Source organism: Elephas maximus, chromosome 7, assembly GCF_024166365.1.
Source record: "Elephas maximus indicus isolate mEleMax1 chromosome 7, mEleMax1 primary haplotype, whole genome shotgun sequence".
NCBI lineage: Eukaryota > Metazoa > Chordata > Mammalia > Proboscidea > Elephantidae > Elephas > Elephas maximus.
In genome coordinates this window covers 69674528-69702276 of record NC_064825.1, presented here as the reverse complement: position 1 = coordinate 69702276, position 27749 = coordinate 69674528, and the positions used below count along the sequence as shown (strand labels likewise).

The window sequence follows — 27749 nt, the reverse complement described above, 5'->3', positions numbered from 1 at the left end:
ATGATTACGATCATGCAATCTCCCCTAACACATTGAAACCATGTGGCACAATGGTGTTTCTTTGCATATGCTGTTTCTTCTCCCTGGAATACTTTTCTTCCAATTATTCACCTATTTATATCATTTATCTTCAGGTCTTTTAGAGGTCTTCTCTGATCATCCAACTCCAGGTTGAGAACATCTACTACGGGCACACATGCAATGTGTGCTTATGAAGTTATAACTTTTGTCATTATACTTTGTAATTTGCCTGTTGTCCCGACTATGCCCACCACTGGACTCTAAGTTACCCGAGGTCAGAGACATTATTCTGTTCACTAATACATTTCTAGCATTGAGCACAGTGCCTGGTATGCGTAGTATGTTCAGTAAGTTCAAACCCATCTCTCACACTCACACTCACTCTTCATATACAGTTACCACATATTTCTCGCACATAAATACAGTCCCTAAGACAGTCTCCTGACACATACAATATCCATCACATTCACTCTTGTCCACACATGCTTATGACTTATTCCTCATTCCATGCTTATTCCTTATTCTACTGTCACATTCCTCACACACACAATCACTGTAACACAGCTCTAATTCTCAATCACTGTCACGTACGGTTTTTTCACACAACCATGGTCACCGTCTGTACTCTTTAAACACGACAGTTACTCTCCTACAAGTTAAGATGACAACAGCTCTATTTCTCACCCATACGCCATCACATACTGTACTTTTTATCTGCACAATCCCTGACATATACCATTATGGCCACACATTGTTTTACTGTCTTCTTCCCGCAGCCATTCTTACCCGCACCCACGCTCTTACGTACATACAGCCCAGGGATAAAAGAGGCACATCCGTGGGGGTCAGAAGCCTCGTCAACTCCCAAATCTCAGCCTCAGGCCACTGCGGCCCCGCCCCGGCCCCGCCCCCTCATGCATATGCAGCACCTCAGCATATCAGCACGGCCCCCAGACGGCCATTTGTAGCGGCGCTGGAGGCTGCGTTCGGCAGGCGCTGAGAAGACGAGTAGAGAAGCGCGCCCCTCGCCGCTGCCTCCTCTGGCCTCTGTGGACGCCCCGCTTCTCCGCGTCTCAGGCGGAACCGGGCCAGCCCCGGGTGCCGAGCTGCCGTGCGGACCGACCCTCCCAGCAGTTCCCGGCGCCGGGGACCCCCGCCCGGCCGCTCGCTCGCAGCCCGCCGGCCGCACACGTCCCCGGAGCCGGGCCTAAGGCGAACGGCGGCTTGGTGCGGCCGGGCAGGGCTCGGCGGCGTCCCCATGGCTGCGGCCAGCTGGCGGGACGGCTCCGGCCAGGAGAAGTACCGGCTCGTCGTGGTCGGCGGGGGCGGCGTGGGCAAGTCGGCGCTCACCATCCAGTTTATCCAGGTGCCTGAAGCGGGCCTGCCGGGGGCGCCGGGGCGGCGGCGGGCGGGGGCTCGCGCTACCTGTGGCGGGGCGGACGCCGCAACACCGCCCCGGAGGCGCCGCGTGGGGGCCGGGGCCGGGCCGGGGGCGGGCGCAGGGCCGGCTCTGCCCTTCTGCCCTGCGGCCGCGGCGCCGTGCTCCTGCCCGCCCGGCGGGCGACGGGGTCGACGTTCCGGGAGTCGGGCTTCTCAGGAATGTGGCCGGGAGGGCGGAGCTGGCCGGCTGGGAAGCGCCGATCCACCTTATCGCTCCGGCGCGGGCCGGAGCCCTCCGGTAGAGGCAGCGCCGCTGAGCCCGGCTTCCTGCTCCGAGCGCCCTCGCGTTGGCCGTGAGGCTGGAACCCAGCGCTGGTTTTCCAGCCGCTACCGGGCTGCCTCCGGCGCCGTGCTTGGGATCGCGGTGGCAACTTGGCCACCGCTCTGCGTGGTCTCTGAGTTTCACCGCGCTAGCTGCCCCGGAGCTGCCCAGTTCAAACAGTGTGTTTTTCTTTGTGTGTGTGTGCTTTTAAGTTATCTCTTAGGTAATATGTTCGGGGGGTAGTGTATGATAATACCCCAGGGAAATGGTGGCTTCGAGGAAGTTAAAAATGTTCTCCGATAGGCGTGAGACCACTTCCTAGGAATGCCTGATGCCTTCCTGCTTCTCCCTGTGCCAAGGTGAAGTTTGGGCTGGGTCAGGTTAAGGGGTGACTGAGTCGTGCATTCTGTGCTCTAACCATCCTTTCCCCCACCCCCAACCCTCTCTTGCTACAGGCCAGAAGTCAAAGGTTGTGGTAAAGAAAACCAACCAACCAACCCGTTGCTGTTGAGTCGATTGCTTGCGTCTCATAGCGACCCTATAGGACAGGGTAGAGCTGCCCCATAGAGTTTCCAAGGAGCGCCTGATGGATTCCAGCTGCCAACCTTTTGGTTAGCAGCCATAGCTCTTAACCACTATGCCACCAGGGTTTCTGTGGTAAAAAAAAAAAAGAAAAGGGAGGTGGAATTCTCCTTTCTTAGAATTTCATCTAGGTTAAAAAGGTTAAGTGATCTCTTTGGGATTTTTAAAAAGAGTAACCCAGGTATCTTTCTGCTTTTGTCCATCTAGTAGGTGTGGCATATTCTGATAGAGAACGAAGGTAGCCAGTTAAAACCGGTGAGAAATATATTCTTACTGTTAAGAGGCTTTGGTGAAATACTTATTTTATTTCTGGTTTCTGCTTCACCCCTTTGTCATCAGTTGGGGGTACTTGAATATCTTATTTCATTTCACGTTTATACCAGTGCCCAGTGCCGTCGAGTCGATTCCGACTCCTAGCGACGTTTATAGTGACGTTAAAATACAGTGTACTGTAGCATAAATGACTGTTAACCTTTCACATTGACTAAAAGAGCAATGATTTAAAAAAATAAATAAAAATTGCTGCTGTAATATTCCAAGGGATTAAAAACTGCTGCTTAAAACCTTTGTATCCAGGAAAAGAGAATGTTTATGCAACGAGCATTTACGGTAGGCTCATTAGTGGGTTAAAAAAAATCACACTAAGAGGCGAGATTGGTTTAAGTTGAGTAGGCTGTGGAATCAGGGATGCTGTCATGTTTCCCTAGGACCCAAAGAGGCTTTAAGTAACAGATAGCAAAGCAAAACAATTTATAGCTAACCTTTTCTCTGGAGACTATAGTCTGATGGTTAGCGTTGTGAGGGAGGAGTGGGAGAATGAATAATCCTGGGCTCCAGCATTGATAAATAGGGTTATCTAAAAGATTTGAACCACAAATATTAACTTTTTTGGGGAGGTATTATCTGAATGTATTTAAATATGCAACCTGATTATTTTAATTAAGATATCAGAACTTTCTGTTCTGGAAAATAGTATTAGAAATCACGAAACTAATGGTCATTGCTGTTTTCCTAACGATTTTCTGGAATTTGTTGAGATAATCCCTGCTTTATGAATAGTGCTGTACCTCGGTGCCAAAAAAAAGAAACCCATTGCAGTTGAGTTGATTCCTACTCATTGCGACCGTATAAGAACAGAATAGAACTGCCCGTAGGATTTCCAAGGAGCACCTGGTGAATTTGAACTGCCGACCTTTTGGTTAGCAGCGGTAGCTCTTAACCACTACACCACCAGGGTTTATCTAGGTGCTCTAGATGGTATAAAAGAAGTAAAAGGGACATGTATGCCTGATAAGGACATGGATATATACATAGGGAAGGAGAGTGAACGATTAGTCACAGACTTGAGCTCTGTATTTTGCTCTGTTATTTACTGGCTGTGAGAACGTCACCAAGATATTCAGCCTCTCTGAGCCTTAATTTTCTCATCAGTAAAATGGGTCTGATTATACATTCTTTATAACCCTTTAAATTATGGGAAAGTTCTTAGCATTGTGTCTTGCACATAGTAAGTGCTCAGTTAGTGGTAGCTGTTGTATCAATAGTATATGTATGTAGTACCGTAACACACATAAGCGATGGGAATTCAGAATCAGGGAGAAGTCAGTTTGGGAAGAGTTAATAGGAGTACCATGTATGCTTAGTGGTGAGGAGAGTAGATATGTCATTTGTAAGAATGGGAGAGTCTGGTCTTAGCTTGGAGAGAGGAGGCAGGCTAGGGGTAGGGAGTGTGATAGACAGGCAGCTTGGGGGCCAGTAAAGGTGAGGAACGTGGGCTTTGAAGTTGACACTTTCTGGAGAGGCAGGAGCCAGACCACCTGGATGGAGTCCAGCTCTCCCACTTGCTGCATGTATAATCTTGTTGTTAGGTGCCATGAAGTTGTTTTTGACCCACGGCGACTCTGTGCGACAGAGTAGGACTGCCCCGTAGGGTTTTCTTGGCTGTGATCTTTTACTGGAGCAGATCGTCAGGTTTCTTCTGTGGAGCCGCTGGGTAGGTTTGAACTGCAAACCTTTCTGATAGCAGCTGAGCGCTTAACCATTGCACCACCAGGGCTCCTTAGTGTACACTTAGGCAAATTATTTAACCTCTCTGTACCTCAGGTTTTCCCATCTGTAAACTGAGGAAATACAAAGTACCACATACAGTCATTGTGAAAATAAAATTAGTTAACATATGTCAAGGGCTTAGAACAATGTCTAGTGCATAGTAAGGCTACATACGATGTTGTTGGTCAATCTTAGATGACGGAGCTAAGGTGACTTGTTTATCATCTGTATTTACTAGAACCCACTTCCGTCGAGTAGAGCTACTGTATTTACTAGAGCCACTGTCTTAGTTCTGCTATAATAGAAATGTAATGGCTTTAACAAAGAAAAATTTATTTCTTCACAGTAAAGTAGGCTAAAAGTACAAATTTCGGGTGTCAGCTCCAGGGAAAGGCTTTCTCTCTCTGTCAGCCTTTTTATCAATCTTCTATCAGGTTAGGAGCTTCTCCGCTCAGACCCCGGGTCCAAAGGACGTGCTCAGCTCCCAGCACTGCTCTCTTGGTGGTATGAGGCCCCCTCCTCTGCTCCTTTCCCTTTCCTTTTATCTCTTTAGAGATAAAAGGTGGTACAGGCCACGCCCCAGGGAAACTCCCTTAACATTGGATCAGGGATGTGACCTGGGTAAGGGTGGTGTTACAATCCCACCCTAATCCTCTTTAACCTAAAATTATAATCACAAAATGGAGGACAACCACAGGATACTGGGAATCACAGCCCAGCCAAACTGATAGACACGTGTTTGGGGGAACATAATTCAATCCATGACATTCCACCCTTCGGCCCCCCCCATCACATTCTTGCAACATACAAAACACATTCATCACATCATATCATAGCAAAAGTCTTAACTCTAAGTCCAAAATCCAAAAATTCCACTTCGTCTGTGAAATCTAGCATATGAGTTATCTGCTTCCAAAGGTGCAATGGCAGAACAGGCACAAGCTAGACATTTCCATTACAAATGGGAAAAACTGGAGGAAAAGCAAGGATAATAGGCACCAAGCAAGTCAGCAGAACACATTACATTAGCCCTCAAAATAATCTTCTTCTCTCTGAGACAATTTACACAATGGCCCTGCCCTCCAGATTCTAGGCATTGACCACACTCTCCAGATTCTGAGTGGAGGCTTCTCAGCCCTAGGCTTCAGCTCCGCCTTCAGGCCCACTGGGACAGCAACTCTACTCCCTCAGCTTTAGGTGCACCATTCTCCTAGTCCATCTGGGTGGCACCTTCACCCTTAGAAACACCAGAGGCCATAGTTCCACCCTTTGAAATCCCAGAGGTCCTGGCCATATTTTTTGAGGCTGATTGAGCTCGGATTCTTGAGTTTTTTGTCTCTTCAGCTTCTGCTTCCTGTTTTTTTTGGCCTCTCAGCTCTTTGGGCCTCATGCCCTCATCTGTCCTGCTGGGGCAAATGTTCCAAAGCTCTGTAGCTCCACCGATAAGTGCCCGGAGGCACCCCACTCTGCTAGGAAGCCTCTTGCGCACAGGTACTCAGCTCTCTCCCTTCATGGGCCAGCTCTAGCGCTCTCTGGCAGTGGTCCCTAGTTCTGCTGCTGCCGGTGGTTCTCTGCTGCCGTAGGTCCTCTGCTGCTGCTGGTCCTCTGCCGCTGCTGCTCCTCTATCCATTCACAGTTTCAAACTGCTCCCACATTTTCGTTATCTGTTAGAGCAGCACCCTGCTTTCTTAGTACCAATTTATGTCTTAGTTATCTAGTGCTGCTATAACAGAAATACAAGTAGATGGCTTTAACAAATTTATTTCTTCACAGTAAAGTAGGCTAAAAGTCCAGATTCGGGCCGTTGGCTGCAGGGGAACACTTTCTGTCAGCCTCCTCATTGATCTTCGCCCGGACTGAGTTCTCCACACAGGGACCCTGGGTCCAAAGGACGCACTCTGTTCTTGGCACTGCTCTCTTGCTGGTATAAGGTCCCCCTTTCTCCTCATTTCCCTTTTCTTTTATCTCTTGAGAGATAAAAGGTGGTGCAGGCCACACCCCAAGGAAACTCCCTTTACATTGTATCAGGGATGTGACCTGGGTCAGGGTGGTGTTACAGTTCCACCCTAATACTCTTTAACCTAATATTATAATCACAAAATTGAGGATAACCACACAATACTGGGAATCATGGCTCAGCCAAATTGGTACACACATTTTTTGGGGGGTCATAATTGAATCCATGACAACCACTATTGTCTGACTCCTAGAAAACTGATTTTGCTGTGATTGTCTAACAGTAGTAAGTGCAGGAAGAAGAGGCAGCAGAAGGCTAATCACCTTAGCAAGTGGAAGTTGGTTCTCTTTGTAGGAAATTAAAACCAAGCCAAACCCATTGCCCTCCAGTGTATTCTGACTCGTAGATACCCTGTAGAACAGAGTAGAACTGTTTCATAGGGTTTCTAAGACTGTAATCTTTACTGAAGTTGGCTGCTTTTAAGACTCCTTTAATAACAGAATTTTTGCAGTTTCCGTACGTATTTTTCTATTATGAATCTTGACCTAAAAAATGTAAACAACAAATTTGGGAATGTAGAACTTAAAAACAAGGTTACCTCTCGCACTGACTTTCTTTGACCTTAGATTTAGTTGTTACCTATGCATATTTTTATTTTCCCCTTTTGTGTATTGCAACTTGAGGCTTGAGTTTTTTTTTTTTTTTTTCAGTTCTCTCAGCTGAAGAAATGCTGAGTGTGTTCTTCCCTTTTGGTTTTCTATCTCCAGGTCTTTGCACGTGTCATCATAATACTTTGCCTTCTCTACTTTGCCTTCTCGAGCTGCCCTTTGAAATCTTCTGTTCAGCTCTTTTACTTCATCATTTTTTCCTTTTGCTTTAGCTACTTGACGTTCAAGAGGACGTTTCAGAGTCTCTTCTGCCATCTATTTAGGTCTTTGCTTTCTCTCATGTCTTTAATGATACCTTGCTTTCTTCATATGTGATGTCCTTGCACAACGTGTCTGGTCTTCCGTCATTCGTGTTCAACGCATCAAATCTATTCTTGAGATGGTCTCTAAATTCAGGTGGGATATGATCAAGGCTGTACTTTTGCTCTCATGGACTTGTTCTAATTTTCTTCAGTTTCAGCTTGAACTTGCGTACGAGTAGTTGATGGTCTGATGTGCAGTGGGTCCCTGGCCTTATTCTGACTGATGATATTGAGCTTTTCCATCGTCTCTTTCCACAGATGTAGTCGATTTGATTCCTGTGTACTCCATCTGGTGAGGTCCATGTGTATAGTCACTGCTTATGTTGTTGAAAAAAGGTATTTGCAATGAAGAAGTTGCTGGTCTTGCAAAATTCTGTCCTGCAATCTCCAGCATCATTTCCGCCACCAAGGCCATATTTTCCAACTACTGATCCTTTTTCTTTGTTTCCAGCGTTCACATTCCATTATCAATGCATCCTGATTGCATGTTCGATCAATTTCAGACTGCAGAAGTTGGTAAAAATCTTCAGTTTCTTCATCTTTGGCCTTAGTAGTCACTATACCAAAAAGAGTTGGTCAGTGTTCAGCCATTTCAGGAAGTAACATATAATCAGGAACTGATGGTACTGAAGGAAGAAATACAAGCTACACTGAAGGCAGTGGTGAAAAACAAGGCTCTGGGAATTGATGGAATAGCAGTTGAGATGTTTCAACAAATGGATACAACACAGGAGGTGCTCACTTGTCTATGCCAAGAAATTTGGAAGACAGCTACCTGGCCAGCTGACTGGAAGAGATCCATATTTATGCCTATTCCTGAGAAAGGTGATCCATCTGAATGTGGAAATTAAAAAAAAAAAAATTATTAATATCACATGCAAGCAAAATTTTGCTGAAGATCATTTAAGCACGGCTGCAGCAGTATATCATCAGGGAACTGCCAGAAATTCAGGCTGGATTCAGAAGAGGATGTGGAACCAGGGACATCATTGCCAATGTCACATGGATCCTGGCTGAAAGGAGAGAATACCAGAAGGATGTTTACCTGTGTTTTATTGACTAGGCAAAGGCATTTGACTGTGTGGATCATAACAAATTATAGGTAGCATTGGGAAGAATGGAAATTCCAGAACACTTAATTGTGTTCATGAGGAACCTGTACGTAGATCAAGAGGCAGTTGTTTGGACAGAACGAGGGGATACTGAGTGGTTTAAAGTCAGGAAAAGCGTGCGTCAAGGTTGTATGCTTTTACCATACCTATTCAATCTGTATGGTGAGCAAATAACCCGAGAAACTGGACTCTATGAAGAAGAATGGGGCATTAGGATTGGAGGAAGACTTATTAACAACCTGCATTATGCAAATGACAAAACCTTGCTTGCTGAAACTGAAGAGGACTTGAAGCACTTAGTGATGAAAATGAAAGACCGCAGCCTTCAGCATGGATTACACCTCAACATAAAACAAAAATCCTCACAACTGGACCAATAGGGCACATCATGATAAATGGAGAAAAGATTGAAGTTGTCAAGGATTTCCTCTTACTTGGATCCACAATCAACATCCATAGAAGCAGCAGTGAAGAATTCAAATGATGCCTTGCATTGAGCAGATCTGCTGCGAAGGACCTCTTTAAAGTGTTGAAAAGTAAGATGTCACCTTGAAGACTAAGGTGCATCTGACCCAGGTCATGGATATTCAATCGCATCATATGCATGTGAAAGCTGGACAATGAATAATGAAGATGGAAGAAGAATTGATGCCTTTGAATTGTGGTGTTGGTGAAGAATATTGAATATTCTTCAATGGACTACGAAAAGAAGAAACAAATCTGTCTTGGAAGAAGTACAGCCAGAATGCTCCTTGGAAGCAAGGATGGCCAGACTGCATCTCACATAGTTTGGTCATGTTGTCAGGAAGGATCAGTCCCTGGAGAAGGACATCACCCTTGGTAATGTAGAGGGTCAGCAAAAAAGAGGAAGACCCTAGTGGCTGCAACAGTGGGCTCAAGTGTAGCAACAATTGGGAGGATGGCGCAGGATGGCAGTGTTTCATTCTGTTGTCCATAGGGTCGCTATAAGTCGGAACCGATGACGCCACGTAACAACAACAATGCATATAAGGAGCTGAAAATTTAGGAAGGTAATAATTACTTAATTGGGGTACCTTTTCCTCTTTGGAGTAGTCCTGGTGGTACAGTGGTTAAATGAATGGCTGCTAACCTAAAAGTTGGCGTTTTGAACCCACTAGCTGCTCCGTGGGAGAAAGATGTGGCAGTCTGCTTCTGTAAGGATTTATAGCCTTGGAAACACTATGAGGGCAGTTGTACTCTGTAATATAGGGTTGCTATGAGTTGGAATCAATTCGATGGCAATAGGTTTAATTTTTTTTTCTTTTCCTATTTAAAAATTAATATAAAGGACTATGAAATACATGTTAGTGATAAAAACGTATTAAGAATATACATGAAAGAACTGAAGAAAAAATTCAAGCCATGAGTTGCAATATTGAGAGATTCTTTGGGCAAGATATTGAATGACACAGGAAGCATCAAGGGAAGATGGAAAGGAATACACAGCATCACTTTACCAAAAAGAATTGGTCAGCGTTAAACTATTTCAGGAGGAGATAGCATATGATGAAGAACCGATGGTACTGAAGGAAGAAGTCCAGCCTGCATTGAAGGCGTTGGTGAAAGACAGGGCTCCAAAATTGACAGAATACCAATTGAGATTTTTGAACAAACAGATGCAATGCTGGAAGCACTCACTCTTCTATGCCAAGAAATTTGAAAGACAGCTACCTGGCCAACGGATTAGAAGAAATTCATATTTGTGCCCATTCTGAAGAAAGATGATCCAGCAGAATGTGGAAGTTATTGAACAATATCATTAATATCACATGCAAGTAAAGTTTTGCTGAAGATAGTTAAAAAACTGTCGTGGCAGTACATTGACAGGGAACTGCCAGAAATTCTAGTTGGATTCAGAAAAGGATGTGAAACGAGGGATATGGTTGTTGATGTCATATGGGTACTGGCTGAAAGCGGAGAATACCAGAAAGATGTTTATTTGTGTTTTATTGATTGTGCAAATGCATTCAACTGTGTGGATTGTAACAAATTATGGATAAGATTGGGAAGAATGGGAATTCCAGAACACTTAATTGTGCTCATGTGGAAACTGTACAAAGATTAACAGGCAGTTGAAACTGAACAAGGAGATACTACATCAGGAAATATGTGTGTCAAGATTGTATCCTTTCACCATACTTACTCAATCAGTATGCTGAGCAAATAATCCTAGAAGCTGGACACTGTGAAGAAGAATGAGGCATTAGGATTGGAGGAAGATTTATTAAGCTGGACTCTGTGACGAACTGGGCATCAGGATTATAGGAAGACTTACTAACAACCTGTGTTACACAGATGACACAGCCTTGATTGCTGAAAGTGAGGAGGATTTGAAGCACTTGTTGATGAAGACCAAAGACTATAGCCTTCAGTATGGATTACACCTCAACATAAAACAAAAATCCTCACAACTGGACCAATAGGGCACATCATGATAAATGGAGAAAAGATTGAATTTGTCAAGGATTTCATTTTACTTGGATCCATAATCAATGCCCATGGAAGTAGCAGTCAAGAAATCAAAGGACGTCTTGGCATTGTGCAGGTCTGCGCCAAGAGACTTCTTTAAAGTGTTAAAATGCAAAAATGTCACCTTGAGGACTAAGGTGCACCTAACCCAAACTGTGGTATTTTCAGTTGCCTCACATGCATGCAGAAACTGGACAACGAATAAGGAAGACCAGAGAAGAATTGATACCTTTGAATTATGGTGCTGGCAAAGAATATCGAATGTACCATAGATTATCAGAAGAGTGAACAAATCTGTCTTGGAACAGGTACAGCCAGAATGCACCTCAGGAGTGAGGATGATGAGACTGTCTTAAGTACTTTGGACATGTTATCAGGGGCACCAGTCCCTGGAGAAGGACATCATGCTTGATAAAGTAGAAGGTCATCAAAAAAGGAGACCCTCAGTGATATGGATTGGCAGAGTGACTGCAACAGTGGGCTCCAACATAGCATTGACTGTGAGGATTGGACAGGGTCAGGCATTGTTTCGTTCTATTGTACATAGTGTCTTAATGAGTTGGAACTGACCTGGAAACACCTAACAACAAGAGAAACAACATAAATCAAAACTAAACTTGTTGCCTATGAGTCGCCTCCAACTTGGGTGTCCCCAAGTGTTTTAGAGTAGAGCTGCCCTCAGTAGGGTTTGCAATGGCTGTAATCTTTCAGAAGTAGACTGCTCAGCCTTTCTCCCGGGGCACCTTCTGGGTGCCAAACACATTTCTGTTAATAGATGAGCACTTAAGTGTTTGTACTATGCAGGGATACTTTATATGTATCTTGTGATCTCCTTAGTTTTGCTGCTTATAGTTTTTTTCCTAAATTTTATTTATTTTGTTGTTTTTGTTGAGAGTTTGCACAGCAAGACATATACCAGTTCAACAGCTTCTACTCGTAAAATTTAGTGACATTGATTACATTCTTCGAGTTGTCTAACCGTTTTTACCTTCCTTTTCTGAGTTGTAACTCCCTCACGAACATAAATTCACTGCCCCCTAAGGTTCGTATCTAATCTTTCGAGTTGCGGATGTCAGTTTGATCCCGTATATCTTAAAAGACCATAATGCTCCAGGCAGACAGTTTTTGTTTTTTTTTTTTTAAACTAGTTAAGCTAAACTATTGTTTGGTTTTAAGATGACTTCAAAGGGATATTTTTGGGTTAAGGTTTAAAGATTATCTCAGAGCGGCAGTTTTCAGGGGTTTATCTATTCCCCATGGCTTCCGAAGTCTAGAGTCCATGAGAATTTGAAGTTCTGTTCTGAATTTTCACCCTTTTGATCAGGATTCTTCTTTGGAATCTTTGATCAAAATGTTTGATAATGGTAGCCAGACACTGTCTAATTCTTCTGGTCTCATGGCGAAGGAGGCATTTGTTCATGGAGGCAGTCAGCCACATATTCTATATCCTCCTCCTACTCCTGTTTCTTCTCCTGTTGCTCCTAGTGAATAGAGATCAATTTTTGTGACTTGAGTGGCCACTTACAGGCTTTTAAGACGCCAGGCACTACACAATGAACCAGAAGGTAGAACGGAAGCACTAAACACGTTATTTGGGATGTCCCATGAAACCATAACCATAAACCTCCAAACCAAGGAACCAAATCCCATGAGGTGTTTGATTGTACGTAAACAGCCTCAGCAGCTACTCTTTTTTTTGTGTGTGGTAATTGTATGTATATCACGCAACTTTTGCCAATTCAACTTTTTACAGGTTTACAACTTATTGACAGCAATTGCGACAGTCGGCTGTGCAAGTCTACCCTTAATCAATGTGATTTTTCCATCACCGTTAACCCCACTTTTCCTCTTCCCTCCTGCCCCTGGTAGATACTAGTAAACTTTAGTTTCTGTACATTTGCCTTTCCTTGTCTTTTTACATAAGCGAGGTCATGTAATATTTGTTCTTTTGTGATTTGCTTTTTTCGCTCAGCATAATGTTTTCAAGTTCTGTCCACACTGTAGCATGTATCAAGACTTTATTTCTCTTACTGGCTGAGTAGTATTGCATTATATGCACGTACCACATTTTGTTTATCCATTCATATGTATAGTTTCTTAGAAAACCTTTTAAGTCCTGATGGTAAATAGTATACCTAAATGATGAGTAAACTGTAGTTAGGAAATGATATTACCATTGTACAAAGTGGAGTGGAGAGAGCACTGGATATCAGGGTTCTAGATCTCACTATCCAGGTGACTCTGGGCACATCCTGTAATGTCTTCAGGGCTTTACTTTCTTTTCTGTAAAATGTTGGACTTGGGTGAACAAATCTCTGCACGTTTGAAGTTTTAGGATTAGTGGGCCTTTCTTGCTCACTTAACTAGATGCAGAAACCCTGGTGGCGTAGTGGTTAAGTGCTACGGCTGCTAACCAAGAGGTCGGCTGTTCGAATCCGCCAGGCGCTCCTTAGAAACTATTGGGCAGTTCTACTCTGTCCTGTAGGGTTGCTATGAGTCGGAATTGACTCGATGGCAGTGGGTTTGGTTTGGTTTGGTTTTTTAACTAGATGTATGTCATTGGTTAAATTTCTAAGATTCTCCAAGCCTCAGTTTTCCCGTATAAAAAAGGGGAATAATAGTCCCCTTAGGGTTTTGGCAGTAAATAAAATAATGCATACGAATCATTCAACACAGTGCCATCTACAGAGCAAGCACTAAGTTTTACCTGGTTTTAGTCGCTGCTTTTAGCTGATTGTTACGGACGAAATTTATAATGTATTCATTTTTCCTTGACATATAATGTTCTTTTACCCCTGCCCCATCCCTACACGTCCCTCCTCAGTTTTCTGTGTAGTATTTAGGTGATGAATGTTGATTCCATTTTGAATTGGGGGAACTTCTTTATCAGTTGCGAGTTGATTTTAGGAAGTAATGGAATGATCATTGAATTTTTGGGTTGATTGGCTTAATCTGGCAACTCTGAGTAGAGACCATTCATGTTTTACGAAATTTAAAGAGAGAAATTTCTCAACTTCTATTCTTTTAGCATCCTAACGTTATTTTTATTTACCAGTTTGTCAGATTTTGAGCTATGTAAAGGTTAGTTGATTCCTTAATGTTCTGAATTTTAGTCAGTCTTACAACCTGTTAGGCTGGACCCGACTCAGACATTGCATTTTACCCAGAGTTTGTCTTGTACTGAGTGTCTTTTCTTTGCCTTTCTTACCTAAGGAGAGATCCCAGAAGAGATTGCAAGACTCATTTGTGTCAATAATTAATTGATCCATGTGTGGAGGTTGTGAGTTTAGATTCCTGAATCATTGTTCCATTGCTATGTCTTGAAGTCTCTTCCTGCAACTAGAAGTCACTTAAAATAACTGTTCACTTTTGTTTGTGAATTTGAAAGCCTATACTATAGTCTTATTTTTTATATTGCACCCTACTGCTTTACATTTTCAGAGTAATTTACAAATGGATTCTTAGCTTTGAAAAACAAGATGCCTCTCCTACTGGAGTTTTCCTCTTTGTGGTAGCAGGAGAAATGGTCCTGCTGGCAATTCCTCGATGATAATTCTGGGCACTCAAGGAAGATCATTTTCTTATAGAGGATGACTACTTTTGTTAGAAGAGAAGTTCTAGCCAGGGTTTCTTGACTTAAAACTGATTCTTACACGTTTTATCCTTTGTGCATTCATCTGTCTCTTTTGGGGTGGGGAGGTTTCAGGAGTGTAGCGGGGACACTTTTGTTGATTACAGCGTGAATGTTGCTTTCCTTTCTTATACTACCATTAGAAGGCAAAGGGATAACAGGCTGCTGGGATGGGGTTTTAATTCATCTGTATTGCCGAGATGTCACGGGTCTATCCTAAGTTTTGAAATGAAGTAGTCTGCTTAACTCCCTTAGGAAAAGAAATTGGCCACTTACTTTAAAGGTGAGGGAGGGGTGGGAGCAAAGTCTTTCTTAAAGCAGTATTGTTTTTTAATTTTTTAAAGTTTCCTTTTTCAAATGAAATTGGTGTCATTAAATTGAAACAGGCTTTATATGCCTTGTGAACATACATTCTTCTTTTATTTGGTGGGGAAAAATGGAAGCACCTTGAGGGTATTAGTTCTACTGTGCCTTCCTTACTGAAAAGTGATGAGTAAAAGGTATTTGCTCTGCCTGTAGACAATAAGAAGTTAACAGTTATTGAATCTTCTTGAAAGACCTTGACCTTAAAATACTTTGGGAAGAGCCACTGAGAGCCTCTGATTCTGTATTTGAGATTGAGACTTAGTTAAAATAATGTCCTTGGTAAGCCTTTGATTTATTTCTATTTTGCAAAGAAAAATGTATCTCATGCTTTTATGAGAAGAACAAATATTTATGTATTTTTCACATAAAAGCAGCAAAATGTAAGTAGTTTAAAATTGTGTTACTGGAGACATAATTAGACTGAGTTGCTTGATACCTTATGAATTATGTTTTATTTTTAGTGTTTCATAAAATAAAAGTGATGGTTTCTTGGTTTCATAGCATTAAATCGTAGTTTAATTTAACATCTTGTAGGCACAGAATTTATTCTGGGTTTATTGGTAGCTTAATATTGTCAACTAACTTACCATTGGAGCCCTGGTGGCTCAGTGGTTAAGAGCTGGGCTGCTAACCGAAAGGTCAGCAGTTCATATCCACCAGCCACCCCTTGGAAACCCTATGGGCAGTTCTGCTCTGTCCTGCAGGGTCGCTGTGAGTCAGAACCGACTTGATGGCACCCAGCAACAACAACAGCAACAACTTACCATTGCCCCGCCATGATTATGGTTTTTTCCTCAGGAGAAAGAGTTCTGTATACATGTAAGTAAATGTTCAGTACTGAAAGTATGAATAGAATTGTCAAAGTAACAGCCCCCTTTTTAAAAATGTTACCCAGATCTTCCAGATGCTTCATCCTTCTCTTCCCACCCATATATATACCATATCTACACAGTTTTTTTTTTTTTCTTCTGAACTCTTTGAGAGCAAGTTGAAAATGTTATATCCCTTATCCTTAAGTATTGGGTTCAGACATAACAGGGATTGTGCAGATGGTGCAGGACTGGGCAGTGTGTTGTCCCGTTGTACATAGGGTTGCTATGAATTGGAGCTGGCTCGATGGCCCCTAACAACAACATCCTTTATGTAGAGTCTGCACCAAAAAAACAAAAAACCTGTTGCCGTTGAGTCGATTCTGACTCATAGCGACGCTATAGGTCAGAGTAGAACTGCGCCATAGAGCTTCCAAGGAGTGACTGGTGGATTTGAACTGCCAACCTTTTGGTTAGCAGCCATAGCGCTTAACCACTATGCTACCACGCCTATAGGTGGTACAAATGATTAGTGTGGTCAGCTGCTAACTGAAAGATTGGGGGTTCAAGTCTACCCAGAGGTGCTTTGGAAGAAGGCCCGGTGATCTGCTTCTGAAGAAACAGCCCTTGAAAACCTTACAGAACAGAGTTCTACTCTGACACATATGAGATTGCTGTAATTTGACTATATATGTGCTCGCCCTTTGACTTAACAATCCCAATTCTAGGAATTTACCCTGAAGATATACTTCCAAAGTATGAAAATACATTTGCACAAGGTTATAGCATTGTGTGGAATTACAAAAATCAGAAACCTCTACATGATTGGAGAGTGGTTGAATAAAATATAGTATATTCACCCAGTGAAGCATTGTGCAGCTATAAAAAGAAAAGGGGAAAGATCACTATTAACTGATGAGGAGTGCTTTCCAGGATATATTGTTTAGTGAAAAAAACAAAGTACAAGACTATCTACTGTATGTCTAATATGCTACCTCTTATGTAAGAAAGAAGGAAATGAGAAAATATATATGCATTTGATCATTGGGGCAGGCACACAGACACACACAGAGGATAAATCAGATTAATGAGATTGGTTATTTTAGTTATCTAGTGCTGCTGCTATAACAGAAATACCACGAGATGATGGCTTTAACAAACATTTATTTTCTCACAGTTAGCAGGCTAGAAGTCTGGGGGCTTTCTCTCTCTCTCTTCTTTGGAGGAATGTCCTTGTCACTTTTTTTGCAAATAAATTGAATAATCATTTGTATTTAGAAATGCAGCTTTGTATACATTATCATAGATACGAATTTATCATGACTAGCCATTGAGTTGTTACAGATATTGCTATACCCATTGGAAAGAGTCAAAAAAAAAAAAAAAAACCTACCAAAAGCCATCAAATAACCTGTTGTGTGCTACCAAGCTAGAGACAGACCTGGAAATAGAACTCAGCATTCCAAACATATTTTCATTGAAATTTTCTTCAGAATTGGGAGACATAATTAAAAAAAAAAAGACATTTGGGTGAACTGCTTAGATATTTTCATTAATGGCAATTTTTAAATCTAAAACAATGCTCACCCTTATCAAAGGAGTATTGGATGAGAACGGAACTTTAATTATACTTCTACATGAAATCTTGATTCATACTTTTTTTAATTTTTATTGAGCTTCAAGTGAACGTTTACAAATCAAGTCAGTCTGTCACATATAAGTTTATATACACCTTACTGCATACTCCCACTCTCTCCCCCTAGTGAGTCAGCCCTTCCAGTCTCTCCTTTCGTGACAATTTGGCCAGCTTCCAACCCTCTCTACCCTCCCATCCCCCCTCCAGACAGGAGATGCCAACACAGTCTCAAGTGTCCACCTGATACAAATAGCTCACTCTTCATCGGCATATCTCTCCTACCCACTGTCCAGTCCCTTCCATGTCTGATAAGTTGTCTTCGGGAATGGTTCCTGTCCTGGGCCAACAGAAGGTTTGCGGACCATGACCACCGGGATTCCTCTAGTCTCAGTCAGACCATTAAGTATGGTCTTTTTGTGAGAATTTGGGGTCTGCATCCCACTGATCTCCTGCTCCCTCAGGGGTTCTCTGTTGTGCTCCCTGTCAGGGCAGTCATCGATTGTGGCCGGGCACCAACTAGTTCTTCTGGTCTCAGGATGATGTAAGTCTCTGGTTCATGTGGCCCTTTCTGTCTCTTGGGCTCATAGTTATCGTGTGACCTTGGTGTTCGCCTTTGCTCCAGGTGGGTTGAGACCAATTGATGCATCTTAGATGGCCGCTTGTTAGCATTTAAGACCCTAGACACCACATTTCAAAGTGGGATGCAGAATGTTTTCATAATAGAATTATTTTGCCAATTGACTTAGAAGTCCCCTTAAACCATGGTCCCCAAACCCCCGCCATTGCTTCGCTGACCTTTGAAGCATTCATTTTATCCTGGAAACTTCTTTGCTTTTGGTCCAGTCCAGTTGAGCTGACCTTCCATGTATTGAGTATTGTCCTTCCCTGCACCTAAAGTAGTTCTTATCTACTAACTAATCAGTAAAAAACCCTCTCCCACCCTCCCTCCCTTCTCCCCTTGTAACCACAAAAGTATGTGTTCTTCTCAGTTTATACTATTTCTCAAGATCTTATAATAGTGGTCTTATACAATATTTGTCTTTTTGCCTCTGACTAATTTCGCTCAGCATAATGCCTTGTCCTTGTCACTTTTGAGCTTCTCTTTTCTTGGTGATCTTCATGTGGCTTGGCATCTATCTTCCCCCCTTCTCTGCTTGCTGAATCTGCTACTTTTATATCTCAAAAGAGACTGAATCAAGACATACCTACACTAACACTACCACATTAACAAAACACAGAAAACCCATTCCCAAATGGGATTATAACCAGAGGTATAAACCTCCCCCCGCCCAAAAAAAAAACCAAAGCCACTGCTGTCGAGTCGATCCCAACTCATAGTGACTCTATAGGATAGAGTAGAACTGCCCCATAGAGTTTACAAGGAGTGCCTGGTGGATTTGAACTGCTGACCTTTTGGTTAGCACCTGTAGCTCTTAACCATTACGCCACCAGGGTTTCCACCAGAGGTATACAACAAGTATTTTTTGGGGGACACAGTGCAATTTCTAGCAGTTACCTGTACGGAGTGGGTGGGAGTGAGGTGCAAAGGATAGGAAGAATAGGGGTGGTGACCCTTCTGCAGATGCTTTTCTGACTTTTGGAACCATGTTAATATTTCACTTGATATGTAAGTAAACACACACACAAATAAAATCAAGGGATAAGGGGGGAAAATACCCTTAAGGTAGAATACAAACAAATAAATGAACTAATCCTTATTGCAAATGAGTAACATAACCACACTGAAGAGAGGAGGGGAAAAAAACTAATTTAGGTAACTTTCGAACCCAGTATTGGGGCTGTTGCCAGGATAAAGACAAAAGAACTTGAAGCAAACACTGCAAATAGCCTTTTTTTAAAGCTCAGAATCATGGGTGTGCAATTTTGAAACAATTGTCTATATATTCTAGGATTAAACAGTAAATGTATTGTGGAAAATGGTGGCCAACTTTCACACTATTAGAGAAGGGACTTAGAAATGTGGAAAGGGGGAAGGCTAGAATGAACTCCTGTGGTATTGGATTGGAATTGACTGTATTGGTGTGAGCTCATGGCTTTGAAAGTATAAAGATACAGGCAGATGTGTATGGATACACATGCACAATTCTGTATATCTTTTTTCCAGCTCTGTCTGCTGAGAGGACCTAGAAAGAATGATACTCCATTAGCAACGAGAGCACAGAGTATCAGATCTTTATTTCTAGATACCATTCTCTACTAAAGGGGACCTTGATCCCAGCGCTTGAGCAGGGAAAAATAGAAGATGAGCTTTAGAGCACTTTATGGTACCAGAAAATAAGGAGATACACATTTGTCCCCAACTTGGCATCTTTTTAACATTGTTTTTCCTTTACTGGGATTTACCTTAATATTCTTCATATTCTTAAACATATTTAGTTAGAAAATCAGGATAAAACCAAGAACTAAATTCATTGCTCTTGAGTCGATTTTGCTCATAATGACCCTGTAGGACAGAGTAGAACTGCCTCAGATTTCTAAGGCTGTAAATCTTTATGGAAGCAGACTGCCACATCTTTCTTCCATGGAGCGACTGGTGGGTTCGAACTACTAACTTTTTGGTTCGCAACCGAGTGCTTAACCACTGCGCCACCAGGGCTTCTGAAAACCAGAATAATAGTGTTTAATTCTCAATTATGGTAAAATGAAGAATTTGGCAGTTTTTTTAAATTTATTTTTTATTTTTATTGTGCTTTAAGTGAAAGTTTACAAATCAAGTCAGTCTCTCATACAAAAATTTATATATACCTTTCTATGTACTCCTAGTTGCTCTCGCCCTAATGAGACAGCACAGTTCTTCTCTCTACCCTGTATTCCCCGTGTCCATTCAGCTAGCTTCTATCTCCCTCTGCCTTCTCATCTCCCCTCCAGACAGGAGCTGCTCATGTAGGGAATTAGGCAGTTTTACTTGCTGTGTTTCTGTCCACCCCCTTCATAAATTTAATTTGGCCTCCTTATTTAAAGCAACCAAAGTATGTATGCTTGCAGTCTTTTTTTGTTGTTGTTGAATTAATAACAACATTTATTTTAAGTTTAAATAAAATGTTTGCATATTTATAATTTTTTAAATGAGCCCCCGTTATAACCGTTGTTTTTTTTTCTAATTAAGCTTGCAGTATTTTTTTAAAGATTGTTTTTGTCTTTTGAATTCTATTTTGTTATTATTATTGTAATCATTGATAATAATGATATAAATAACCATTTTCTCATTAAGGGTTATTGCTTTTATTTGCCATTTCTATCATTCTAACTGATTTCAGTGCTTCTAAACAGTCCTCAACAGCTAGTTTTTATTTTGAACTGTGATCTGCAGAACACTTTCAGGTTCCTTTTGTTGAAAAAATATCTAGGAATATGTTTACTTTTGCATGATGGATGATATTTAGCTGGGTATAAAATGATTGAGTCACAACATTTTTGTGTTAAATAGTGGAAATACTGCTTTATTTGTCTTCTTTATCTTTACCTTCATTTGACTACCCTATTCTGCGGGGTAACTTGTTCACTCTCTGTACGCTTGCAGTATTCTCTTATTCAAAATGGAAACATTTATCAGGACATGACTTGAAGTTTTTCTCTGTACACTAGTTTTGCATGGGAAATGATGAAACACTGTCAGGTCTGGGAAGGTTTTCCTCCATTTCGTAATTGTTTTCTCAGGTATCTTCTGAAATATCTGTTACTTGTGCATTATAAGATATCTTCATTCTAGGATGGCTTGTCAAATTTGCCTTATGCATCACTGATGAAATTTTCTGGGCATCAAATCTAATTACTGTCTCCAAAACAGATGTAATGCCCTTGATATCTCAATTTGATATAAAATATTAATAGCAATGCTCTCGTCGTTTTTTAGGGCCACCAAACTGGTGTATTCTAGAATTGGTAATGTTTTAAAAGTCCACTTCCAGGGGAGGGGCTTATCCTTGTGTGACAGAATATCATTTTTTTGTTCATCCTTCCATGAAAAGTGGTTCTTAGCAGTTCTTAGCCGTTCTTGGTGTTGGCAGTAAAGAACTGGTCCTCTCTCTTGCTCGTGGACACTGAGATTCCCATTCTGTTTGGATTGCTGAAGGGCAGGTTGATACTGGGGAGCTTCAATTCTCGGAAAGTAAACTGTTTGGGGCAGTTCTGCTCTGCCCTGTAGGCTCGCTATGAGTCAGAATCGACTCGATGACAATGGGTTTGTTTTTTTTTCGATCAGTAGCAGGATTTCAACAAACGTGAAGATCTGTTAAACCCTCTAAGACATTCAGCCATATTTGGGTGTTTGACTGAAAGGTGTAATTTTGGAGACGGAGGTTACAGGAATAATTTTCAAGTTTATTAATCATTCAAATTTGAGCCTTCTGCACTGAGGCAAATGAAGAGACTGTGTGTGCGTGTGTCTACGTTTGTGTACTGAGCTATCAAATGCAGATCTAGGCAAAGGTTTTTCTTATTGTGGTATAGATACTGGAATGGCCTGAAGGCAAAAAGATTCTTTTCTTTAGCAAGTGTGTGTGTGTGAGAAATTTAAAGTGTGCTTATTTTATTTTGGATTGTGTTTAAAAGTCCTTTTCATGACTCGATGGCGTTGGGTTTGGGGTTTCATGATTTCATATATAAACTTTTTTGTCGTTGCTTTCCCCTTTTATTCAAACTAATGAGATTGATTGCCATCTATTTCCTACAGTAGTACTTTTTTTTTATATATATGTATATATATAAAATATATATATAATTTATACATTCAGGGGTATTTTACAGGGATTCTAACGTTTTAACAATGTTTCCTTACGTTGCCATCATACCAAAGTCTTAATGACTTCTGGAAAGGCATTGTAAGACTGATTTTCATTGTTTACTTTGATAGAATTCTTAACCGTTTTTACCAGTTCCTCGATAATTTGTACTTTCAATTTGGATATCCCCTTAATTTTTAAGTAGTTTAAGTTTGGGTAAGAATTGAGTAGATCCTTCTGATTGCAGATTTCTAGCTTCGTTGGTTGTGGTCAAAGAATGTGAACTGTAAATTCTCTGTTTTGGAACATTAAGAATTTTTAACTTACCATCAATTTTGGTGAATATTCCAGTAACACAAGAGAAGAATAAGGATTTTTTACCTTATAAGGTACAAAGTTGTACATAAGTCTATTAAAATATAATCTCTTGACTGCATTATTCAAATCTTCTATATCCTTTATTCTTTTCTTGCCTATTTAATCTCTGAAACTGAAATACGTTTATTAAATCTACCATGAGAATTGTTTTAATTTTTTTCTTGCATTTATAACTGTTTTTGCTTTATCTATTATGATACTATATTAATTTGTATCCAAAATGTTATGATGATTAAATGTATCTTTCTTTTATCATTAAATACATTGAAACCTGTGAGAGACAGGACTGCCTTGTTTTCCACTTTTGACAGGGTGCATTCTTACCATTTTTCTGTCTCTCGTTTTAGCGAAAAATATTTGAGTTTTCCTTCTCTGACTGGTTTCTGCCTTATACAGGTTTCAGCTTTCACAGGTTTTACTGTAGTATCATTGTTGTGTATGTTTGACTTTGGATTTTTCCCTGTGATATTAATGGTGCCATTCCCGTTTCTTGTTTTTTCATGAATTTGTCTGACTTCACTTGTATTTCAGTTATTTTGGGTCATTTTTGTATTAAACTTCTGTAAATATTATATACTGTAATCTTTAAAAATAAAATCTGGGAGTCTTTGTCTTTTAATTGAGGGATTCAGCCCATTCACATTTATTGTATAATTTGGTTATGTATTTGTGATATAAACAAATCTGTTTTTACTCCTTTCATCATTTTATCTTTCATATTCTTTGTTTTTAACCTTTATTTATGCAAGCTTGAGCAAGTTTGTTTTTATCACCTGATTTCCTGTGCATTGAGAATATAGAAGTAGAGGTTGTTTCTGAGGAACTTAATCCTTGTGGTTGCCTTTGTCATAGACATAAGCAGTCTAATGAAATTAAACACCATAGCTGCCACGTTTTGTTTATTTAAAGAGGTCCTCAAACCCCATTGCTGTAGAGTCTGTACCCATAGAGTGGATTCTGATTCATAGCAACCCTATAGGACAGAGTAGAACTACCCTTATAGGGTTTTCAAGGCTGTAAATCTTTATGAAAGCAGATTGCCTCATCTTGCTCCTGTGGAGCGGCTGGTGGGTTCAGATCACCGACCTTTTGGTTAGCAGCCAAGCATTTAACCACGGTGCCACTAGCACTCCTGTCAAAGAGGTCCTGGACCTGGACAAATTCATACTGTTTATCTGAGAAAAGGCAGCTTGAAGTAGTGAAAAGAATCCTTGTTGTGAGGTAGGAAATTTAAACCTCGTTTCAGTCGCTACCTGTATGACCTTGTTTTAAGTCACTTCGCTTTTCAATTTTTTCATTTCTGAAACGGAAGTTTTAGTTCTAGAGTAGTTTTAGGCTAGGAAACAATTCTGTTTGGTTTACCTTTTCATTATTAAACACTGTAAACAGTGGAATGTAAACAAAAGTATTCTAGTAGACGACCTTGTTAATTTCGAATGTTTTCCCTGAAAGTGTGACCCTCAGTTGTATTTGATTTTTCATATTTAAACTTGGAGAATCTTAAACCAGGAATGGATTTATTTCTTTGTTACATAAAACAAATATGGCATAATATTTGTTAGTATTTATTAATTGCTAGTATTTTTTTAGTATTAGGTCTTGAATTAAAAAAAAAAAAAACAAAAAACCAAACTCATTGCTGTCAGGTAGATTCCAACTCATAGAGACCCTATAGGACAAAGTAGAACTGCCCCATAGGGTTTTCAGGGAGCACCTGGTAGATTCAAACTGCTGGCCTTAAGCACTACGCCACCAGGGTTTCTGGTCTTGAATAGGACATAGGAAATAGTTGAAAAATATGAAGTCTTAAGAAACATGAGTTGTGTCTGTTACGGTTCCGTGTTGTTGTTAGATGCTATTGAGTCGGTTCTGACTCAGCGACCCTGTGTACAACAGAACCAAACACTGCCCAGTTCTGTGCCATCCTCACAATTCTTCCTATGCTTGAGCCCATTGTCGCAGCCACTGTGTCAGTCCATCTCTCTGAGGGTCTTCCTCTTTTCCACTGACCTATTTTACCAAGCACGATGTCCTCCAGGGACTGATCCCTCCTGACAACATGTCCAAAGTATGTGAGCAAGTATGCCATCCTTGCTTCTAAGGAGCTTTTTGGTCGTACTTCTTCTTGTTTGTTCTTTGGCATGGTTCCATAGCAGTTACTGAAAAGTACAAAGAACTGGCTTTCATTTTGGATTCCAGTTTCTCTGTAATTATAAAAGACTACCTACATGTGGCATATGCACACTTGAATCTTGAGTTTTAGAAGTTTTGCCAGTTGATCATAGCATTCAGTTCTATTCAAAGTAGTCCTTGGAGAAGATAGTCTTATTTTATCTGTGGAAATTCTGACTCAGGAAATGTTAAACAACCTGAGTAAGGTCTTAAAGATTTATTGCTTTTGCCTATTTCCTGGTGGGTTTTCTCCTAATGCTTTGCTTTTGGTTAAATGATGACATGTGGTTGAGATTACGACAGTCAGCAATTTGTTAGCTGAAAGGAAAAGAATAGTAAGTGGATAGTCAAGTCAAACAGCAAAGGAAGATTTGTGATAGATGAAACACTTAAGTTTCAGAAAAATGTGGAGAAGCTATGTGATCATTAAATTTATATTTTTGTCCCTTTTGTCTATGGCATTAAGGTGTGTTGATTAAGAAAAGTAGGGAAATTCACTTTCTGTGTGTATGAGCACATGCACATGCACACACAGGCACGCATATTGAGCTGAGACGAGTGAATTTAAGGTCAGAGAAGGATTCATGGATTTGTGGAATCCAAAAATGGAGCTAACACGTAAAACAAAGGTGTAGGTCCAATAATTAAGTGACGACTCACAGACTTAGTGAATGGTGATAGGAGCTTACTTCAGCACTGCATGAAATTAGTATAGCCATCTTACTCTCCCATACTGGCCTGGAATTTCCACGCCAACAACTTGGTTTACATTAAGACTCTAAATGACCAAGTTACTTAATAGTAAAATTGTTTTATGACCACCGCAAGTGTTTTACGAAGCACTTATCATTCAGTTGAAAGTTAGAATGAAGTAGGAATGGTGAAGTTGCATATTAATGATTCAGACTTATCAAATGTTGAGCCTTGGGACTATTTCTTTGGCATTGTGAAGTCTGAGAGGCTTGATGATCATAATTTTAGTGGATGTTAAAATAGTGTGGACAACCCTGTCTTTTGTTATAATATTAGTGATTCTCAGTTTTTAATTTTACTTTTAAAGCCACAGACCGATGTTTATATTTTCTGCCTCAAATCATGACAAGTTATTGACTTTAGATTTCTCTGTAGCGACAGTTTCAGGAAGGAGCCATTGGCTGAGCTGATTAGTCAAATGAAGTTGCCTGACATGGGTTACTTTAGTTTGTGGTTTTAGATGAATAGTACACGGTACACAGCTGTTGCTCCAACAGCTTTGTTCCAGCTGTCTTACTGGCCTGTCACAAAATACCCCACATTCCTTTTTATTTTTTTATCTGAACCCCTTGTAATATTCTGTACGTTATTACTAAAAATGGATCCTAGTAATTACTTTAATTTTTATGCCTATCAGTAGCCATTTACTTAGAATGAGCCATAAAATGGATTACACATAATAAATTTAAGCCTTGTTACGTCATTTTTTGTTGTGAGTTAAAGTCTGCAGTTGAGAGATATTTATGCAAGTTAAGTAGTTAACATCGAAAGAAGTGCCAACTTCAGTAGCATTTCCCAAACAAGTAGCTGGTATCTAGATAATGCAGTTGACATCTTTTTATGTCTTACTTTAACCTTGAGTTTGTATTAATAAGTTTCAATAGAATTGTAAAATAAAAAGCTGTAATCTTGTGTTCATGTAGCACATATAGGACCTGTAAAGGCAGACTGTGGTTGGTTGGCTGGACTTCAGTTTGTTTATTTCCCTATCCTGTACAGTAACTGAATTATACTGCTAAGGGTTTTGAGGATTTTTGTTTGGTGGTTTTGTTTCTGTTACAAGGAGCAAGGACCTATGCAGAATCCTTTGACTTAGTAAGGACTAATATATAATGAGCATTTTCTCTGTGTCAGATACCATTCTAAAAATTTTGCATGCATTGCCTTATTTAAACCTTACAATTACTTTGTTTTTTTTTTTTTTTTTTACAGATATGGAAACTGAGGCTCAGAGAGGTTAAATTAATTGTGCAAGATCCCATAATAATGGCTGAGATAGGACTTGAATTCATATTTTCTGATGAAAAACCCCCTAAGCACTATACTATAGTATACTACCTTGTCCAAATAAGTCAGTTTTCATTTAATAAATTACCTTAATAATGAAGTCATTGTCCCAGCTCCTCTTCCTTTTTTTTTTTAAATGGTTATGTTCACGAAACATTTTCCATTTAGGTGAAGAGAGCTGAGATTGAGTTAAGTTTTGTTTAAAGTACCCCTTTGTCCCCCTTTTTGCACCTTCCTTCTGCTTCCCTTAAGGAGCCCTGGTGGCACAGTGGTTAATAGCTCAGCTGCTAATGATAAGGTTGACGGTTTGAACCCACTAGTGGCTCCACAGGAGAAAGATGTGGTAGTATGATCCCATAAAGATTACAGTCTTGGGAACCCTATGGGGGCAGTTCTACTCCATCCTATTGGGTCTCTATGAGTCGGAATTGACTCAGTGGCAACAGGTTTTATTCTGCCTCCCTGTGATTCATTTCCCATTATGCCAACAAATATGCCCTGGCTGCTGCTCCTCCCTTGACCTGGCAACCCCCAGACCTACTCAGTTCTGTGGAATTCTGCGTTTATGTGGAATTGGAAATTCCTACTCTCGTACAGTGTTATTTAAACTCTTATGTTTGGAGAAATACAGTCTGATTATACTTAGTCACTATTTGTGTGAAATGCATACTTCCATGACTTTTCTGAAGCTGTGTCTTCAAGTATGCCATTTTATCTGACTCATTTTTAGTCATCTTTGTAGAGTGGCTTGAGTTCCATCTCTTCCAGGAAACCTTACCTGAGGGAATGTCCAGATTGGGCTCTGCGCCCCTCCCGTGAGCTCCCATAGTATCCTGTGCAGTTTTTTCTGAGCCTTTTGGTTATGGGTTTGAGAGTAAGTTATAAAAGTGTTGCCCCTACAGTTTATTTCCCTAGGAATAATAACAATAAAAGGATGATAGTCTTTTATATAACCTTAGTACAGTTATCAAACTTAGGAAACTATAATACTATTCTCTAACATTATCAAATTTCATCAACTGTTAAGCTGATGTCCTTTCTAGCAAAAGAAAAAAAAAAATTTCTGGTCCAGGATCCAGTCCAGGATTGCGT

General features: G+C 40.6%; 1 protein-coding gene across 1 annotated transcript in view; it reads left to right on the top strand.

Moving 5' to 3' along the window:
* The first annotated feature begins 977 nt into the window (after positions 1-977).
* RRAS2 (RAS related 2) overlaps positions 978-27749 on the top strand; it is a 77097-nt gene continuing 50325 nt past the window's right edge. Inside the window, exon 1 of the mRNA XM_049890482.1 lies at positions 978-1387. Coding sequence (XP_049746439.1) covers positions 1280-1387 — 108 coding nt within the window. The 5' untranslated portion in view covers positions 978-1279. The remainder of the gene's footprint in view (positions 1388-27749) is intronic.